General features: G+C 44.8%; 1 protein-coding gene across 1 annotated transcript in view; it reads right to left on the bottom strand.

Annotated features, from left to right (window-relative positions):
- TG (thyroglobulin) overlaps positions 1 to 21,029 on the bottom strand; it is a 249,352-nt gene that overhangs the window by 197,336 nt on the left and 30,987 nt on the right. Inside the window, 6 exon segments of the mRNA XM_073590435.1 lie at positions 11,768 to 11,917; positions 13,197 to 13,412; positions 18,345 to 18,482; positions 18,956 to 19,156; positions 19,616 to 19,825; positions 20,801 to 21,001. Coding sequence (XP_073446536.1) covers positions 11,768 to 11,917; positions 13,197 to 13,412; positions 18,345 to 18,482; positions 18,956 to 19,156; positions 19,616 to 19,825; positions 20,801 to 21,001 — 1,116 coding nt within the window.

Genomic DNA, 21,029 nt, shown 5'->3' with positions numbered 1-21,029 from the left:
ATAACTCCGCCATCTTACAGCCATCCCATACTGTACATGTAATGTAAGGAGCTGTACTCCTAGTGGCTGTGGCTATAACTCCGCCATCTTACAGCCATCCCATACTGTACATGTAATGTAAGGAGCTGTACTCCTAGTGGCTGTGGCTATAACTCCTCCATCTTACAGCCATCTCATACTGTACATGTAATGTAAGGAGCTGTACTCCTAGTGGCTGTGGCTATAACTCCGCCATCTTACAGCCATCCCATACTGTACATGTAATGTAAGGAGCTGTACTCCTAGTGGCTGTGGCTATAACTCCGCCATCTTACAGCCATCCCATACTGTACATGTAATGTAAGGAGCTGTACTCCTAGTGGCTGTGGCTATAACTCCTCCATCTTACAGCCATCCCATACTGTACATGTAATGTAAGGAGCTGTACTCCTAGTGGCTGTGGCTATAACTCCTCCATCTTACAGCCATCCCATACTGTACATGTAATGTAAGTAGCGGTACTCCTAGTGGCTGTGGCTATAACTCCTCCATCTTACAGCCATCCCATACTGTACATGTAATGTAAGGAGCTGTACTCCTAGTGGCTGTGGCTATAACTCCTCCATCTTACAGCCATCCCATACTGTACATGTAATGTAAGGAGCTGTACTCCTAGTGGCTGTGGCTATAACTCCTCCATCTTACAGCCATCCCATACTGTACATGTAATGTAAGTAGCGGTACTCCTAGTGGCTGTGGCTATAACGCCGCCATCTTACAGCCATCCCATACTGTACATGTAATGTAAGGAGCGGTACTCCTAGTGGCTGTGGCTATAACTCCGCCATCTTACAGGCATCCCATACTGTACATGTAATGTAAGGAGCTGTACTCCTAGTGGCTGTGGCTATAACTCCTCCATCTTACAGCCATCTCATACTGTACATGTAATGTAAGGAGCTGTACTCCTAGTGGCTGTGGCTATAACTCCTCTATCTTACAGCCATCTCATACTGTACATGTAATGTAAGGAGCTGTACTCCTAGTGGCTGTGGCTATAACTCCTCCATCTTACAGCCATCTCATACTGTACATGTAATGTAAGGAGCTGTACTCCTAGTGGCTGTGGCTATAACTCCTCCATCTTACAGCCATCTCATACTGTACATGTAATGTAAGGAGCTGTACTCCTAGTGGCTGTGGCTATAACTCCTCCATCTTACAGCCATCCCATACTGTACATGTAATGTAAGGAGCGGTACTCCTAGTGGCTGTGGCTATAACTCCTCCATCTTACAGCCATCTCATACTGTACATGTAATGTAAGGAGCTGTACTCCTAGTGGCTGTGGCTATAACTCCTCCATCTTACAGCCATCTCATACTGTACATGTAATGTAAGGAGCTGTACTCCTAGTGGCTGTGGCTATAACTCCGCCATCTTACAGGCATCCCATACTGTACATGTAATGTAAGGAGCTGTACTCCTAGTGGCTGTGGCTATAACTCCTCCATCTTACAGCCATCTCATACTGTACATGTAATGTAAGGAGCTGTACTCCTAGTGGCTGTGGCTATAACTCCTCCATCTTACAGCCATCCCATACTGTACATGTAATGTAAGGAGCTGTACTCTTAGTGGCTGTGGCTATAACTCCTCCATCTTACAGCCATCTCATACTGTACATGTAATGTAAGGAGCTGTACTCCTAGTGGCTGTGGCTATAACTCCTCCATCTTACAGCCATCCCATACTGTACATGTAATGTAAGGAGCTGTACTCTTAGAGGCTGTGGCTATAACTCCTCCATCTTACAGCCATCTCATACTGTACATGTAATGTAAGGAGCTGTACTCTTAGTGACTGTGGCTATAACTCCGCCATCTTACAGCCATCTCATACTGTACATGTAATGTAAGGAGCTGTACTCCTAGTGGCTGTGGCTATAACTCCGCCATCTTACAGCCATCTCATACTGTACATGTAATGTAAGGAGCTGTACTCCTAGTGGCTGTGGCTATAACTCCGCCATCTTACAGCCATCTCATACTGTACATGTAATGTAAGGAGCTGTACTCCTAGTGGCTGTGGCTATAACTCCTCCATCTTACAGCCATCTCATACTGTACATGTAATGTAAGGAGCTGTACTCCTAGTGGCTGTGGCTATAACTCCGCCATCTTACAGCCATCCCATACTGTACATGTAATGTAAGGAGCTGTACTCCTAGTGGCTGTGGCTATAACTCCTCCATCTTACAGCCATCTCATACTGTACATGTAATGTAAGGAGCTGTACTCCTAGTGGCTGTGGCTATAACTCCTCCATCTTACAGCCATCTCATACTGTACATGTAATGTAAGGAGCGGTACTCCTAGTGGCTGTGGCTATAACTCCTCCATCTTACAGCCATCCCATACTGTACATGTAATGTAAGGAGCGGTACTCCTAGTGACTGTGGCTATAACTCCTCCATCTTACAGCCATCCCATACTGTACATGTAATGTAAGGAGCTGTACTTCTAGTGACTGTGGCTATAACTCCGCCATCTTACAGCCATCCCATACTGTACATGTAATGTAAGGAGCTGTACTCCTAGTGGCTGTGGCTATAACTCCTCCATCTTACAGCCATCCCATACTGTACATGTAATGTAAGGAGCTGTACTCCTAGTGACTGTGGCTATAACTCCTCCATCTTACAGCCATCCCATACTGTACATGTAATGTAAGGAGCGGTACTCCTAGTGACTGTGGCTATAACTCCTCCATCTTACAGCCATCTCATACTGTACATGTAATGTAAGGAGCTGTACTCCTAGTGGCTGTGGCTATAACTCCTCCATCTTACAGCCATCTCATACTGTACATGTAATGTAAGGAGCTGTACTCTTAGTGACTGTGGCTATAACTCCGCCATCTTACAGCCATCTCATACTGTACATGTAATGTAAGGAGCTGTACTCCTAGTGGCTGTGGCTATAACTCCTCCATCTTACAGCCATCCCATACTGTACATGTAATGTAAGGAGCTGTACTCTTAGTGGCTGTGGCTATAACTCCTCCATCTTACAGCCATCCCATACTGTACATGTAATGTAAGGAGCTGTACTCTTAGTGGCTGTGGCTATAACTCCTCCATCTTACAGCCATCCCATACTGTACATGTAATGTAAGGAGCTGTACTCCTAGTGGCTGTGGCTATAACTCCTCCATCTTACAGCCATCTCATACTGTACATGTAATGTAAGGAGCGGTACTCCTAGTGACTGTGGCTATAACTTCTCCATCTTACAGCCATCCCATACTGTACATGTAATGTAAGGAGCTGTACTCCTAGTGGCTGTGGCTATAACTCCTCCATCTTACAGCCATCTCATACTGTACATGTAATGTAAGGAGCGGTACTCCTAGTGACTGTGGCTATAACTCCTCCATCTTACAGCCATCCCATACTGTACATGTAATGTAAGGAGCTGTACTCCTAGTGGCTGTGGCTATAACTCCTCCATCTTACAGCCATCTCATACTGTACATGTAATGTAAGGAGCGGTACTCCTAGTGACTGTGGCTATAACTCCGCCATCTTACAGCCATCTCATACTATACATGTAATGTAAGGAGCGGTACTCCTAGTGGCTGTGGCTATAACTCCTCCATCTTACAGCCATCTCATACTGTACATGTAATGTAAGGAGCTGTACTCTTAGTGACTGTGGCTATAACTCCGCCATCTTACAGCCATCTCATACTGTACATGTAATGTAAGGAGCTGTACTCCTAGTGGCTGTGGCTATAACTCCTCCATCTTACAGCCATCCCATACTGTACATGTAATGTAAGGAGCTGTACTCTTAGTGGCTGTGACTATAACTCCGCCATCTTACAGCCATCCCATACTGTACATGTAATGTAAGGAGCTGTACTCCTAGTGGCTGCAGCTATAACTCCTCCATCTTACAGCCATCCCATAATGTACATGTAATGTAAGGAGCGGTACTCCTAGTGGCTGTGGCTATAACTCCGCCATCTTACAGCCATCCCATACTGTACATGTAATGTAAGGAGCTGTACTCTTAGTGGCTGTGGCTATAACTCCTCCATCTTACAGCCATCCCATAATGTACATGTAATGTAAGGAGCGGTACTCCTAGTGACTGTGGCTATAACTCCTCCATCTTACAGCCATCTCATACTGTACATGTAATGTAAGGAGCTGTACTCCTAGTGACTGTGGCTATAACTCCTCCATCTTACAGCCATCTCATACTGTACATGTAATGTAAGGAGCTGTACTCCTAGTGACTGTGGCTATAACTCTTCCATCTTACAGCCATCCCATACTGTACATGTAATGTAAGGAGCTGTACTCCTAGTGGCTGTGGCTATAACTCCTCCATCTTACAGCCATCCCATAATGTACATGTAATGTAAGGAGCTGTACTCCTAGTGGCTGTGGCTATAACTCTTCCATCTTACAGCCATCCCATACTGTACATGTAATGTAAGGAGCTGTACTCCTAGTGGCTGTGGCTATAACTCCTCCATCTTACAGCCATCCCATACTGTACATGTAATGTAAGGAGCTGTACTCTTAGTGGCTGTGGCTATAACTCCGCCATCTTACAGCCATCCCATACTGTACATGTAATGTAAGGAGCTGTACTCCTAGTGGCTGTGGCTATAACTCCTCCATCTTACAGCCATCCCATAATGTACATGTAATGTAAGGAGCTGTACTCCTAGTGACTGTGGCTATAACTCCTCCATCTTACAGCCATCTCATACTGTACATGTAATGTAAGGAGCTGTACTCCTAGTGGCTGTGGCTATAACTCCTCCATCTTACAGCCATCTCATACTGTACATGTAATGTAAGGAGCGGTACTCCTAGTGGCTGTGGCTATAACTCCTCCATCTTACAGCCATCTCATACTGTACATGTAATGTAAGGAGCGGTACTCCTAGTGGCTGTGGCTATAACTCCTCCATCTTACAGCCATCTCATACTGTACATGTAATGTAAGGAGCTGTACTCCTAGTGGCTGTGGCTATAACTCCTCCATCTTACAGCCATCCCATACTGTACATGTAATGTAAGGAGCTGTACTCCTAGTGGCTGTGGCTATAACTCCGCCATCTTACAGCCATCTCATACTGTACATGTAATGTAAGTGTAGGGAAGGTGACCTGACGGACGGACGGACTAGTCAGAGTGAAGAAAGATAGGTTTGCACAGTGTAGGTAGGAGTCAGTGATTACAGTGGGGAAACAACTAGGAAAGTGTAGTGGACGTGCAGTACCTTGGGATGACCATTAGATGGCAGGGTGGAGTGTGAGCAAAGGACTTTACAGCAGCTTAGGGCTTTAGAAACCGTTGGTCATGGGGGGAGTGGTGACAGTTAGAGTGACAGTTTCAAGGAACCGGGGGAGTTATAAATACTGAGGGAGGGTTCCAGAAAGTTCCAGTCCCCAGGGGGAGCTCAGGTGACAGGAGGACTACACCAGTCTGTGTGCCCTGAGGAGAATCCGACCAAGGGGACTGAGGAGAGGAAACGTCAGGAGGGTGGTCCTGACAGGAAAGGACCGTAGCAGAGACGAGGCTCTGGGTGAAGGACACCGTATGTGTAACGACGAAACTGGCCAGTAAAGTGCTGATGGTGTACGGGCCTAAGGCGGCCACAGTGACTGAGCTGTCAGGATTGTCACAGTGTGAGACGGGATGGTACGTATAAATACGTCCCTAGTGTAACGTACGGTGTTGAAGCGGCCCTGGACACGGAGGGCTGAGAGAGAGATATCGCGGTGTGCTGCGAGGACCGTCAGTCGGACGGTGAACAATAAACTTGGACCTGTTGCACCCAGAATCTGCCTCATCGTGTCTCTGTTTTCGTCTCTGCGCGGTAAGAAGAGGGACCACCCCTCCAGCTCGCCCTACCGACCCTACATTTGGCGTAGTCGGCAGGATCGCCGCCGCTAATACGCTATCTTCTGCGGCAGGCCTGCAACTGAAGGACTGAGGAAAACTTGGACTGCTCGATTTCGGATTATAAACACCTGTGGACTACCAATTATTGACCTGTGGATTACAAATTGGGACGCTGTGTCGGATCTGTGTTGCTTGCAGAGGATCCAAGGCAGTAGCTGATTCTGCCCAAGATGGCGGTATTACTTCAGCGCAGAGAAGAGGTCCGGGTGTTTGCAGTTGTTCAGAATGGACTGGGACCCGCTCCAACGTACCCCAAAAGGAAGCAATATATGCCCGGAGACCGACGTTTCCATATATTGGACCCTGGCAGATGGATGGAAAGGTCTGCCAACGCCCCACCCAGCAGGAGGAGTGGCACAGAAGAAAAACTTGGCTGCGGCTGTCTGACGCCATTCGAGTGCTGCCCAACGGACGGTATGAGATGCTGCGGGTGTCGGGGCATCGGCCGCCTAGAGTGGCAATGGCGGCGAGAGATGGAGCTGCACCAGAAGTCATCTTCAGATTTACGGGCAGGCAGCGGGATGCTGAGTCGGGGAGCGGAGCCTGAGGGGAGTCAGCAAGAACGGCTGCCACCAATACCAGCAGAGGACTTCTCAGCGGAGCCCCCGAGTCCGGAGGGAAGGCCCGCAGGACAGTGGAGCAAGGAACGGAGGCTGCGGGGGAAACTGCGTGATGATGGAACGGAGGCCGCAGCGCCGGGGAAGGTGAGAGTACCCCCGGCCCTACCAGTGCCTCCGCAAGCGGCCCCCACCATTCTGCTGCAGCACGCGGCCCCCTGCGCACCGGAAGGCCTAGTTACCACGGGCCCCGTGGTGTATGCAGAGCTGAGCGAGGTCCCCGCTCATGTCCCCGAACTACCCCGCCCGGAGTCACCAGTGCAGAGCTCACCCAAAGAAGATGCTGCTGCGCTTTCCCTGCTAATAGCAGCTGCATTGTTGAAATCGGCCGTTACTCCGACTCCGTTGGAAGTAGTGGATGCGGCCTGTCCTGAGGCCGCGGTTATGCCGCTGCTGGAGTCGGCTGCGACCGACTTAGCGGGCCCTGTGATTCCAGCCCCCGAGGACCCGGTTGTCCCCATTTGCCACCTGACCCCAGCGGCTGCTGGGCCACAGAAATCTTCGGCCGTTTCTGTCTTGCGGTCTTTTTCAGTGGAGGCCCGCCCACCGGAGTCCAGGGCTCATGCCGGACCCTCTGTTTGGGTCGCAGGAGTTATAGAGAAGAAGAGGGCCAGGGGGCAGGAAGTCTGGAACCTGCTCCATGAGAGGGGAGAGGCTGGCATGGCGGCTGCACGACCCCCGGGACGGCTCGTTTATACTATCTTGCAGAAAGGGACACTTCTTGCATCCTGGGAGCTCCACGGTTGTGGGGTCCCATACTACTGACCACCGAAAGGAGGATTGAACTGTCAGGAGTTCGTTGCACCGTTGTGCAGGTCAAAAGGACAGTTCGCGGTCAGCTTTTAAAAAAAAAAGAAATGTTTATCTGTGATTTTTATGTCTGTTTTTCTATGTTCCTCTTACAGGATAGATTGTGTTTACTTTTTAAACTTGACAGAACGGGGATACGAAGACAAGAGGGAGTGTTCATGTCCAAGGAAGGGGGAGGGAAAAGGAGTACTGGCGATGTTTATTGTTGAACGTTGAGTTTTAAAGCAAAAGAAAATGAAAAAAAAAAATAATATAAAAATGGGTACTTGTGCTATTATAAAGTTGTTTATTGTATGATATGCCAAAGTAAAATGCAACAGGTCCGGGTAAGGGAAGGTCTGCGGGACCAAAGGAAAGTGTGAGATCCGGTAGGGATCTAAGAGTTGAGGTCTGGGAGACCGGGACGCCGACCATGACATGTAATTGAAAGAAGGAAAATGAGTGGGAAGACGTGAGAAAGACAGCCGTCCTAGGTCAGGTCCCCAACACCACGGACACCCCTGAAGAAGGAAAGGCGGGCGCCGGCAATGATCTGGTAGGTGAGTGGCCTCGATCATGGCGTACCGGATAGTGAAAGGTAACAGTAGGGGAGAGTAGGGGAAAGATACACGCCGTAGAGAGAATACGGGTGTACCTTGCCCAATTTGAAAGACGTCATGTGGCGTGCGCGCTGGTGAGTAGCAGTAGGCTGCTCAGAGCATAGTGCTCCCAGTATAGTTCGGCCCCCGCAGATAGTGGGTTTGGCTCAACTTCTGGTCCGACAACAGAATGTAGGTGTAGATTCAGAACGACGAAGGCAGGGATGACGATTGTCGAGGACGACAATGGACAAAGGAAGGGGGAGTGTAGGGAAGGTGACCTGACGGACGGACAGACTAGTCAGAGTGAAGAAAGATAGGTTTGCACAGTGTAGGTAGGAGTCAGTGATTACAGTGGGGAAACAACTAGGAAAGTGTAGTGGACGTGCAGTACCTTGGGATGACCATTAGATGGCAGGGTGGAGTGTGAGCAAAGGACTTTACAGCAGCTTAGGGCTTTAGAAACCGTTGGTCATGGGGGGCGTGGTGACAGTTAGAGTGACAGTTTCAAGGAACCAGGGGAGTTATAAATACTGAGGGAGGGTTCCAGAAAGTTCCAGTCCCCAGGGGGAGCTCAGGTGACAGGAGGACTACGCCAGTCTGTGTGCTCTGAGGAGAATCCGACCAAGGGGACTGAGGAGAGGAAACGTCAGGGGGGTGGTCCTGACAGGAAAAGACCGTAGCAGAGACGAGGCTCTGGGTGAAGGACACCGTATGTGTAACGACGAAACTGGCCAGTAAAGTGCTGATGGTGTACGGGCCTAAGGCGGCCACAGTGACTGAGCTGTCAGGATTGTCACAGTGTGAGACGGGATGGTACGTATAAATACGTCCCTAGTGTAACGTACGGTGTTGAAGCGGCCCTGGACACGGAGGGCTGAGAGAGAGATATCGCGGTGTGCTGCGAGGACCGTCAGTCGGACGGTGAACAATAAACTTGGACCTGTTGCACCCAGAATCTGCCTCATCGTGTCTCTGTTTTCGTCTCTGCGCGGTAAGAAGAGGGACCACCCCTCCAGCTCGCCCTACCGACCCTACATAAGGAGCGGTACTCCTAGTGACTGTGGCTATAACTCCGCCATCTTACAGCCATCTCATACTGTACATGTAATGTAAGGAGCTGTACTCCTAGTGGCTGTGGCTATAACTCCGCCATCTTACAGCCATCCCATACTGTACATGTAATGTAAGGAGCGGTACTCCTAGTGGCTGTGGCTATAACTCCGCCATCTTACAGCCATCCCATACTGTACATGTAATGTAAGGAGCTGTACTCCTAGTGGCTGTGGCTATAACTCCGCCATCTTACAGCCATCCCATACTGTACATGTAATGTAAGGAGCGGTACTCCTAGTGGCTGTGGCTATAACTCCGCCATCTTACAGCCATCCCATACTGTACATGTAATGTAAGTAGCTGTACTCCTAGTGGCTGTGGCTATAACTCCGCCATCTTACAGCCATCTCATACTGTACATGTAATGTAAGGAGCTGTACTCCTAGTGACTGTGGCTATAACTCCTCCATCTTACAGCCATCTCATACTGTACATGTAATGTAAGGAGCTGTACTCCTAGTGGCTGTGGCTATAACTCCTCCATCTTACAGCCATCTCATACTGTACATGTAATGTAAGGAGCTGTACTCCTAGTGACTGTGGCTATAACTCCGCCATCTTACAGCCATCTCATACTGTACATGTAATGTAAGGAGCGGTACTCCTAGTGACTGTGGCTATAACTCCTCCATCTTACAGCCATCTCATACTGTACATGTAATGTAAGGAGCGGTACTCCTAGTGACTGTGGCTATAACTCCGCCATCTTACAGCCATCCCATACTGTACATGTAATGTAAGGAGCGGTACTCCTAGTGACTGTGGCTATAACTCCTCCATCTTACAGCCATCTCATACTGTACATGTAATGTAAGGAGCGGTACTCCTAGTGACTGTGGCTATAACTCCTCCATCTTACAGCCATCTCATACTGTACATGTAATGTAAGGAGCGGTACTCCTAGTGACTGTGGCTATAACTCCTCCATCTTACAGCCATCTCATACTGTACATGTAATGTAAGGAGCGGTACTCCTAGTGGCTGTGGCTATAACTCCGCCATCTTACAGCCATCTCATACTGTACATGCAATGTAAGGAGCGGTACTCCTAGTGACTGTGGCTATAACTCCGCCATCTTACAGCCATCTCATACTGTACATGTAATGTAAGGAGCGGTACTCCTAGTGACTGTGGCTATAACTCCGCCATCTTACAGCCATCTCATACTGTACATGTAATGTAAGGAGCTGTACTCCTAGTGACAGTGGCTATAACTCCGCCATCTTACAGCCATCTCATAATGTACATGTAATGTAAGGAGCTGTACTCCTAGTGGCTGTGGCTTTAACTCCTCCATCTTACAGCCATCTCATACTGTACATGTAATGTAAGGAGCGGTACTCCTAGTGGCTGTGGCTATAACTCCGCCATCTTACAGCCATCTCATACTGTACATGTAATGTAAGGAGCTGTACTCCTAGTGGATGTGGCTATAACTCCGCCATCTTACAGCCATCCCATACTGTACATGTAATGTAAGGAGCTGTACTCCTAGTGGCTGTGGCTATAACTCTTCCATCTTACAGCCATCCCATACTGTACATGTAATGTAAGGAGCTGTACTCCTAGTGGCTGTGGCTATAACTCCGCCATCTTACAGCCATCCCATACTGTACATGTAATGTAAGGAGCTGTACTCCTAGTGGCTGTGGCTATAACTCCTCCATCTTACAGCCATCCCATACTGTACATGTAATGTAAGGAGCTGTACTCCTAGTGGCTGTGGCTATAACTCTTCCATCTTACAGCCATCCCATACTGTACATGTAATGTAAGGAGCTGTACTCCTAGTGGCTGCAGCTATAACTCCTCCATCTTACAGCCATCCCATACTGTACATGTAATGTAAGGTGCTGTACTCCTAGTGGCTGTGGCTATAACTCCTCCATCTTACAGCCATCCCATACTGTACATGTAATGTAAGGTGCTGTACTCCTAGTGGCTGTGGCTATAACTCCGCCATCTTACAGCCATCCCATACTGTACATGTAATGTAAGGTGCTGTACTCCTAGTGGCTGTGGCTATAACTCCTCCATCTTACAGCCATCCCATACTGTACATGTAATGTAAGGAGCTGTACTCCTAGTGACTGTGGCTATAACTCCGCCATCTTACAGCCATCTCATACTGTACATGTAATGTAAGGAGCTGTACTCCTAGTGGCTGCAGCTATAACTCCTCCATCTTACAGCCATCCCATACTGTACATGTAATGTAAGGAGCTGTACTCCTAGTGGCTGTGGCTATAACTCTTGCATCTTACAGCCATCCCATACTGTACATGTAATGTAAGGAGCTGTACTCCTAGTGGCTGCAGCTATAACTCCTCCATCTTACAGCCATCCCATACTGTACATGTAATGTAAGGTGCTGTACTCCTAGTGGCTGTGGCTATAACTCCTCCATCTTACAGCCATCCCATACTGTACATGTAATGTAAGGAGCTGTACTCCTAGTGTCTGTGGCTATAACTCCTCCATCTTACAGCCATCTCATACTGTACATGTAATGTAAGGAGCTGTACTCCTAGTGGCTGTGGCTATAACTCCTCCATCTTACAGCCATCTCATACTGTACATGTAATGTAAGGAGCTGTACTCCTAGTGTCTGTGGCTATAACTCCTCCATCTTACAGCCATCCCATACTGTACATCTATTGTAAGGAGTTGTACTCACAGTGGTTTAGGCTATAAGCGCCAGAGTAGAGGGTGGTGGTGCCGTGTGGGCACCGCAGGCATTTGCTCTTCCCGGCTTTTTCCTGATAGGATCCTACAAGACAAGGAGTGCACTCCCTATCCTGGGAGTAACTTCCAGCTGGACAGATGACTGTGGAGAGAAACATCATCATTGTAGAGCATGTAATGTGGTTTTACATAGAACTACAGAAAACACAGAAACATACTGAAACGTTACATTTGCATCCATTTTTGTCTTGTTTTTCCTATTTTAAGGCAGTTTTTTTTTGTTTTGTTCCAATTCTTCTTTTAAGTTTTGCCTATTTTGAAGTCTGTTTTATACCTGTTTTTCTGGGCTTTTCATGTTGAAGATGTGGTATCTGTCACCCAGATGTTGGCTGCTTTTTCATTAGTTGCAACTTTAAAAAGAAAATTGCTAAGCTTTTGCGCAATTCTACTCCTGTCACCATCCTGGAGTGATATTTTGTACACCAGTATTGTTTGTACAAATGTTAGAGTTGGGTTCAACATTTTAATGGATCACATGACTTTTTAGTCTTAAAAACCACAAAAAAGGTAGAAGACAAAAAAAAAGGATAATTTTTATTTTGCGCACAATTCATGAATTTTTGGTGCACTTTTTAAAAAAATTTGGCACTAAAAACACCAACAATACAAAAAGAAAAAAAGGAAAAGTGAGTTAATAAAAAAAAAAAATCAAATAATAAATTGGGGACATTGAGGAGAAGCAACCAGATGACAATCTCAGCTCTGCTGAATCTGATATCATAGCACAATTAAGGTTACATTGTATTTTTACTCTAGTCACAATCAAAGCTACGTTCAAAATTCTAAATTCAAAAAGTCTTTTTTTAAGTCCCTTTCCTGTTTCATCTTGCGTGCGGTATTGGTTGACATTTTTGCACCCCAAATTCTTTTAAAGGGGCGAAAGTGGGTAATATATTTTGCGCAAAATTAAAAAATTCCCTATATATTTTTCATTTAACTCTTTTTTACTCCTTGCAAAAGGTTGCATGTTAAAAGTCAGGAGGACATATGAACAAAAAATTATCAAGTAACAAAATATTTAAAAATTTAAAAAAATCACTTCCACAGTGACGAACGTGAAAAATGCTCACAGAGTCAAACACATAAAAAAGGCTTAAAAAAAGGAGAAAAATAAGGAACATATGAAAAACAACTAAAAAAAACACCAACAAGGAGTCAAGAAAGTGCAAATACAATAATGAATCAGTTACTAATTCCTATGTCTTCCAAAACAGTCGCTAGATGTGTGGTCGCATAGCCTGAGCGCTAACAGCGGCACAGTTGTGAATGCAGCTCCGGCTGTGACTAGAGTAGAATGCATTTTGTATAATGGTATTCTGAAATCTTTGCTGTAAATAATGAATTTCCATCCGCACACGTACCGCAGCCTCCCACATCCCTGATTTTCTCCGTTGTGGAATTCGCCACTTTCTGGAATCCTTTCTCGCAGCCGAGTATGACACGAGAGGCTGCGTCATCTGGGAAGAAATCAGACTGATCCGCCACAAATAGCTTGGACTCCAAATTCAAGGAGTAACTGCCAGTTCTGACTAGAGATAAAAGGCGCCCAACCAAGTTCTCGGCAGCCACTGCAGATTCTGCTTGAGGGGAAAGAAATGGGATAAATATTAGTAATGGGATGAGGAAATCTTTCCATTAAAACCCAGCAAGCTACAGTGCGAACCATGGAACCAATATTAGTTACTCAGCTCATCCTAGTGGTGGCTGGAGGCAACCAGAATGTTCTAATTAAAGAGGATCTATCATCAGTTCTTGCTCTTCTTTTATTCCGGCTGCTCCCCTGAGTAGTCCACTTTTTTCTTTTTTCAATTCTGACTTACGGTTCCAGAGATATGGGCCTTTCTATATACAGTAATGCTCACAGGTTCCTCTAGGGCGTGTCTTTATGTTGAGCTGCATAATTACCTTTTTGGCCCCGCCCCCTAGAAAAGACTATATAAATTAACACTATATAAAAATGCCCATATCTCTGGAACCGTATGGCAGATTTAGAAAAAGCACAAAACAGAAAACTCGGGAGAGCAGTGAGAATAAAATAAAAGCAAACACTTGCCACTTATGACCTGTTAACATGTCCTCCTTAAAGGAAATCTGTCAACAGTGATGGACATGCTGACTTCAGCAGTCTTTCACTTATGCACCCTTCAGATGCTGATTAACAGATTTCTCCTTATACACAGCTGCCAGGTCTTCTAACAGCCTTCACTATGGGGAGCTGCCTGCTCCCATAAACAGCAACAAAACTTCAGAATTCTAGACGCACATAGCTCCCCCTAGTGGAGACTTCAGACCATCAGAAAATTTTCATTTAACCCCAGTGTTTTTGTCTTAATTGATCAGACATGTCCTAGGGTGTGATCACCCAGAGTTATTTTTTATGTGGATTTTGGAGCAGATTCTGCCCCTAAATTAACACGTGGAAAAAAAAATAAAAAAATCTTCTACAAAATCTTTGCTTAATCATTGAATAAACTTCCTTTACATTTGCCACCTGAAAAAAAAGAAGCAACGCGTCAATTCTTGAGACTTTTCAGTTTGAAATCACGCTCCAAGTTTGTCTAATTAATCAGTTAACGTGAAAAAAATATATTATAAATAAAAAAAGTAAAAAAACTAACACTAAAAATTGAGCTCCAAAAAAAGTTGTCCCTGATTCATCAGTACTGGCATTTTGTATGAATCTTTCGCACCTTTCTGCCGCCATGCGCCTGTCATGAACTCATTTTCTGCTCCACCAGTTGAGAGTTCCCCTTCCGTTCTCCCTCTGGTGGTGACAGGAGGTAGTGCGGTTGGTTTAAGTGGTAGTGATCTGCCACCTGATGAGGAAGCTAACGATTGGATCTCTGGAGTATCAGACTGGATATAAGACAGCCGACGCCCTATCCGGGTGCTGGTGATTCAGTCTGCTTCTCAGGTCCTGGACTTCAGCTCTCTTCCAGTCTTCTCAAGTTAAGTTTGTTTTTTTGCTAATGTTCACACTTGCGCTTGTTGGTCAATTCAGTTTTTTGTGTAATCAGCCTGCCCTTGCTGGGGCTATGCTGAAATTCCACTCCTGTTAATCAGTATTTGCCTATCTGCTTTTTGTCCCTTATTTGACTGGCCTCTTTTTTGCTCTCTCAGAATATTTCAGAGTGCTGATATAAGTTTAGAAGTCTAGTGACTTCAGGGTTAACTTTGCTATCAGAAGTGTTGGACAATATTTTTGTAGGTTTTTTTGGCAGATTGCAGACAGTGTCTTTCCTTTTCTATCCTTTTTAGTTAGCCGGGCCCCATCATTTGCTCAGCCTATTTTCCTGCCTTTGTTTGTATTTTCATCTTGCTTCACCGTCAATACATGTGGGGGGCTGTCTTTCCTTTGGGGTCTGCTCTGGGGCAGTTAGTTTTCCTCTTTTCCTGCTTTAGGCTTATGTAGTTCTCCGGTTGTGACGAGGCGTCTAGGACCAACGTAGGAACGCTCCACGACTGCTGCTAGTTGTGCGGGTAAGATCAGGGATCTGCAATCTGCATAGTTACCAACTTCTCTGGTTTCCTGAGACTAAGCTTGTTGTCTTTTTTTCCTACTCGGTTACCCATTCATAACATGCGCCACTACATGAAATGTTACAAGCACATTGCTGCCGTAATTTAGGTCACTTTTTTTTAGTATGAATTAGGATGAAATTATTAACCATGCCCTCGCCAAGGAGCTTCCAACACTTTTTAAAAAGTTAGCAGAACTAATCGGGATTAGGGTAAAAAAGACAAAAGTCACAAAATATTTCTGCAATTACAAAGTGCGAGAAAATATTGCAACATTCCAAACAGTTTTATTCAAGAATTCTGGCAAAAACTGATTGATGAATTGAGGCCATAGGTTTCTATAAGCTTTCTTTTCACCTAAGTGATTATGCGCAATGGTGATCTAAGAGCCCTAACTTTTTTTTTTTTTTTTTACTTCTTAGGCTTCCCAAAAAAGTATTTTGAGCTATTTGTCATATGAGACATAGTGCTGCATTTTACAAAATAATGGATCGGGTTGATATATATATGGCAATCACGTGATCAGTGGGTCCAATAGAGGCAAAGTTGTCGCTGTCTCTATTTATAACAAACATTGGAAAAGACAGAAGAGATTATACACCTCTTCTGTCTTCTCCTTAAAGAATGCGATAAATGATACTTAAAGAGTTAGCCATAAATATTCATTTTTCACCTGATGTAAATGCCGCTGTTCCCATGAATCCGGCGCGATTTTTCTTTCGCTCCCACGCCTCTCCATTCCTGAGATATGATCTCCTTTTCCCTGTATATAAATTTAGACTTTTTATCCAAGTGGGTGTGGTCCTATAAAAGATTTTCCAAAATGAGCTAAGGACCACACCCACTTGTCTAAAAGGACAAAGTTTATATATAAGGAAGAAAAGGCCATATCTCAGGAACGGAGAGACGCAGGAAGAAAAGAAAAACATTGCCGGAAACAGGAGAACGGTGACAGGTAAAAAATAGACATATTTATGGCAAATGACCAATCCTTTTTAAAGTAGTAGAGTAAGATTATCATTAGCTGGGATCAACAAAAGTAGCAGTTTGGCAGCAGGACTATTAGGCGATCGCTGCCTTTGCTACTCTTAATCCCACTGTTTCCTCTAAATCCAGGATTACACTTTATATGAACCCGGATGCCTGAAATCATAGAATTATTTTCGGAAATTGATTAATTTGCAGAAATGTAATATAAATCTCAAAACTCTGGATACTCTGCTTCCTTTCAATGTGGCAATAATATGTTGCTGGATTCACAGCAGAAAAACAGTTTTCGTGAAAGGAAAACTGTGAAATATTTTTTTGTTTTTCTATAAAAATGTATTTTTTTTTACTTGACTTCAATAAACCCATAGACATCTTAAAAAGGATATTCCAGTCTGGAATCTCACAAGATAAGCCATAAATGTCTGAAAGCTGGGACCTGCATCTAATGGAAGAATGGGGTCCAGACACATGCGCCTGTGAACAGAGAGATTATTGCGCATGCGCAGCCCTCTACATCCACTTGGTTTGAGTTTTGAAAATTGACAAGCAAGCATGTGTAATAATTTTCAGAACTTCCTCAGAAGTGGTGAAAGCAGTGCACAGTAGGTCCCCATGTTTTTAGAGGGGAACTCAATCCTTTGGATATACCATAAATGTCCCAGATGAGAATAACACAGTATAGTATATTCTATGTTTTCTGCAGGACGAACACCCAGCAACATACATAGATGTGAGGGAGGGTAATAGCAAAAAATAAATTAGGGTCCTCATCTGATCCTATTTAACAGAGTGAGGAACAGGATAAGGCACTAACACAGGCGGAGAAACACATCTCTGCTGAATCTTCTCTTCTAAGTGTTTATCTAAACTCAGAGATGGATTCACAGTGACACTGCTCAGTACAACGGAATAATCTCCTCCAGGCTTGTGCTGCTTCTGAACATATGCTACCTAGAAACAGGAGATCAGGAATCCCTCATGTCTGTGTGTGGTGTGTATGGGAGACATCATAGCTGATAGTCTCCGCCCAAATATTGGAGACAACTGAAAATTAGAGATAGAGACTACAGAGTAGAAAACTGGTGAAAAAACAGAATACAAGACATCTATTGGCCAGCAATGTTTTTATTCCTCATGTACACACATGATAGCTTATTCTTATTCCTTTTTTGGCCTCACTCGCTATTGACCCGTATAACCAGCCATGCTATAGCTGAGCGGAGAGGAGAGGGTGCCTGTGCAATAACACAATACGGGTACTTTGCGGGTTAATTAATTCATTTGAGTGCACAAATTCACCTGCTTTGGAGCTGGAAGTGGCCCCTTCATCTCTTGGACCCCTGTGTGTCTGCCCCTGCTATAACTGTACTCTCGCCTTATTGAAACCTTCCTCTTGGCTTCCCGACTACGCCTAGATCCCATCCTGTTACCACATTGTTATACGCCTGACATTCATTTGTGACTTTTGGACTGCCTGACCATGCTTCAATTCTCCAAGTCCATTTTATTCCTTTCGGTATATTTAGAGACATTTTACAGTAACCGTACCTTCCTTACTGTCTTTGGGTTAAGTCCCCCCTATACTAGACCTTGTCCATGAAACCACTTGACCTGCTAAAGGCACAAAGTTCCCAGAACCATAGAAGTCTTGGTGGAGATATATCCTCATCTTGGTTGTTTCCCTGGGTCGGCTTGTTCCCAGTTGGACCATGAGAGATAAAGCAATAGGTATCCAAGGTTGCCTATTCCGACCAATGATAATGCCTAATTGTCATCTTCTGCCAGGGTTCAACTGGAAGAGTGTTTACGGTAGAACATTTTTTCTCCAGATGTCTACTTCACCTTTTCTCTTTTGACCACATCAAAGTTGAACGATACATTTTGTAATGAAACTTAACTTTAAAAATTATGACATTCACGGGGACGCCAATAACCAGTTTTACCCTAAAAAGAAAAGAGATCCACCCCCCAGCGGCACTCACCTCGATCCATGTACCTACCAATGTCATGTATAGTGGGCAGAGAGGATTCTGGGATTTGTCGTAGCCGAGCCGTCCATGTGATATTCACTCCTAGTCGGCTGGTGGACAAACACGTAACACGAGCTGCCAAGTCATCACAAAGCATTACACGTTCTTCTCCGGTGCTCTATAGAAACAGATCATCAATAATCGGGGCAACGGTGGGCAATACATAGACGACATCACCCTCCACCATCATGAAACATCCAAGGGGGAAGGAAGGTTTGGTTGAAACCCCACTATAAAAGGGGACGGACGCTAGAATCAAACCAATTACACTTAGGAGGATCCTATAAAAATCTATAGGATAGTGGACATTGTTCTATGGAAGATTCCACCAGATCAGAGGGTCAGCACCAACATTTTTCTGTCAATTTTTCGGAACTTTTGAAGGTGCTGAAGACCCATTATTCATGTTGTAGTCCTGACCCTGACTCCATCCTGGATCCTCCAGTTTGTGGGCGAAATTTGATAAAATTCCATTCCCTTTTTTTTTTCAGTAAAGGATGATGCAAATTTCGGTTGACTGTTTCCAAAAATTCTGGACGTCCTAGCAAGTTTGAAAAGGTTGGCATATATAAAGAATCCACCCCCTTGTAAAAAAAAAAAAAAAGCACAAAACTGTGGCGTGCTTACCCGAATGTTACACAATCCCCGAGCTTTCAGGTCATCCAATATAAAAGCCTCAAAAGCTTCTAGGGTCCCCGAGTAGTCATCCATGCAAATTTTACCAGAAGGCACCAAGAGCTGGAACCAGGCCAGAGTTTGGAGAATTTGGAAGGACCCCAACCCTGCAGATGATATGAACAAACCATATGCAGCAGAGTTGGACTACACAAGTTACAGTAGGTGTGACAACTTCGACACTGTTACATCTGCATAATTGTTCCTTAAAACCTATTCTACATATCCTACCTTGACTTTTGTTTTTTTAGTTTGTAGCTGGGTTAGAAGCTTGTAGGGTCAATGAAAACATTCTAGGGTCTTATTTTTTATAGTTGTTAGAACTGTTGCAAGTTTTAGACAGCCACCACTAGGAGGAGCTCAGGATCTTACTGCATACTGATTATCCATTGAATGCAAACCTAACCCTGTATTCAGTAAGCTCCTGAGCTCCCCCTAGTGGTGGCTACAGGTAGATTGGAATTTATCAGAAACATCGATGTCTAGACAGCTTTGTGTGAGCAAATTAAAGCTCTGAGCAGTATAAAATATATGAAGAAATGTTTATCTTAGTATCCGGCTCTCACTTTGACAGGTCTGGATATGAGGAGGTTGCGAGGTCCACCGCTGAGTCTGTGCATCACATGTAAATACGGCACTGGGAAACACATTGCTGTAACCTTTGTGACACATAACGAGACATTTCTGTGACTTCTCTCCCGACTCCAAAACTTCCTGACAGAAAACTGATCCGTGTTTGATATCCCGCGCTCCAAAGGGAAGAGGACACAGTGGAGCTGTCAGAGGGAAGACATTTCTACATTAGCAGAGAAATCATTCAAACTGAAAAATAAAAGAAAAGGAATAAATGTCCGTCATATTAAAGCTACAAGATGTGCAAACTTTGTGACACAGTTACAGTGATCCTGAGTTACAACCTGTTTCATGCTCCAGAGCTGTACTCATTATTCTGCTGTACATACATTATATTACTTATCACCTAAAAGAATAGTGAGTGCAGCTCTGGAGTATAATACAGGATGTAACTCAGGATCAGTAATGTATGTACACAGTGACCGCACCAGCAGAATAGTGAGTGCAGCTCTGGAGTATAATACAGGATGTAACTCAGGATCAGTTTAGGATCAGTAATGTAATGTATGTACACAGTGACTGCACCAGCAGAATAGTGAGTGCAGCTCTGGAGTATAATACAGGATGTAACTCAGGATCAGTACAGGATCAGTAATGTAATGTATGTACACAGTGACTGCACCAGCAGAATAGTGAGTGCAGCTCTGGAGTATAATACAGGATGTAACTCAGGATCAGTAATGTAATGTATGTACACAGTGACTACACCAGCAGAATAGTGAGTGCAGCTCTGGAGTATAATACAGGATGTAACTCAGAATCAGTAATGTATGTACACAGTGACTGCACCAGCAGAATAGTGAGTTCAGCTCTGGAGTATAATACAGGAAGTAACTCAGGATCAGTACAGGATCAGTAATGTAATGTATGTACACAGTGACTGCACCAGCAGAATAGTGAGTGCAGCTCTGGAGTGTAATACAGCAGGTAACTCAGGATCAATACAGGATCCTTTAAAAACTTACTGTTCTTACCTTTATGGCTAAAACCAACAACATTTTTCTGTTTCCTCTTGAAAGTTTACCAGAAAATGTAGTATTCTATATTTTATATATGTACACTTCACAAAGACAAGAAGAAGTCAAGACGTTCAGGCATAACCAGTAGCACCACCGTACCCTGACAAATGGATTCTGGCTTTCCATCCATGGTCACTTCTGTCCCTGCAGCTTCTTCACCGTGTATGAAGACACAGACACACTGATTCCTGTTCGGATCGCATTGCTCCCGAGTTGGGCTCCCATTATCTTCACACGAGGCAATAACCTGCTCACCTAGAAAATTGCCTTCAGATTTACTGATGGTGCAAAAACCTGGACCTGTCAACGAAATCATACTCCAATCACA

The sequence above is a fragment of the Dendrobates tinctorius genome, unplaced genomic scaffold, assembly GCF_039654945.1.
Source record: "Dendrobates tinctorius isolate UK_male_01 unplaced genomic scaffold, ASM3965494v1 ptg000116l, whole genome shotgun sequence".
NCBI classification, from domain to species: Eukaryota; Metazoa; Chordata; class Amphibia; order Anura; family Dendrobatidae; genus Dendrobates; species Dendrobates tinctorius.
This window is presented reverse-complemented; position numbering and strand designations above follow the sequence as displayed.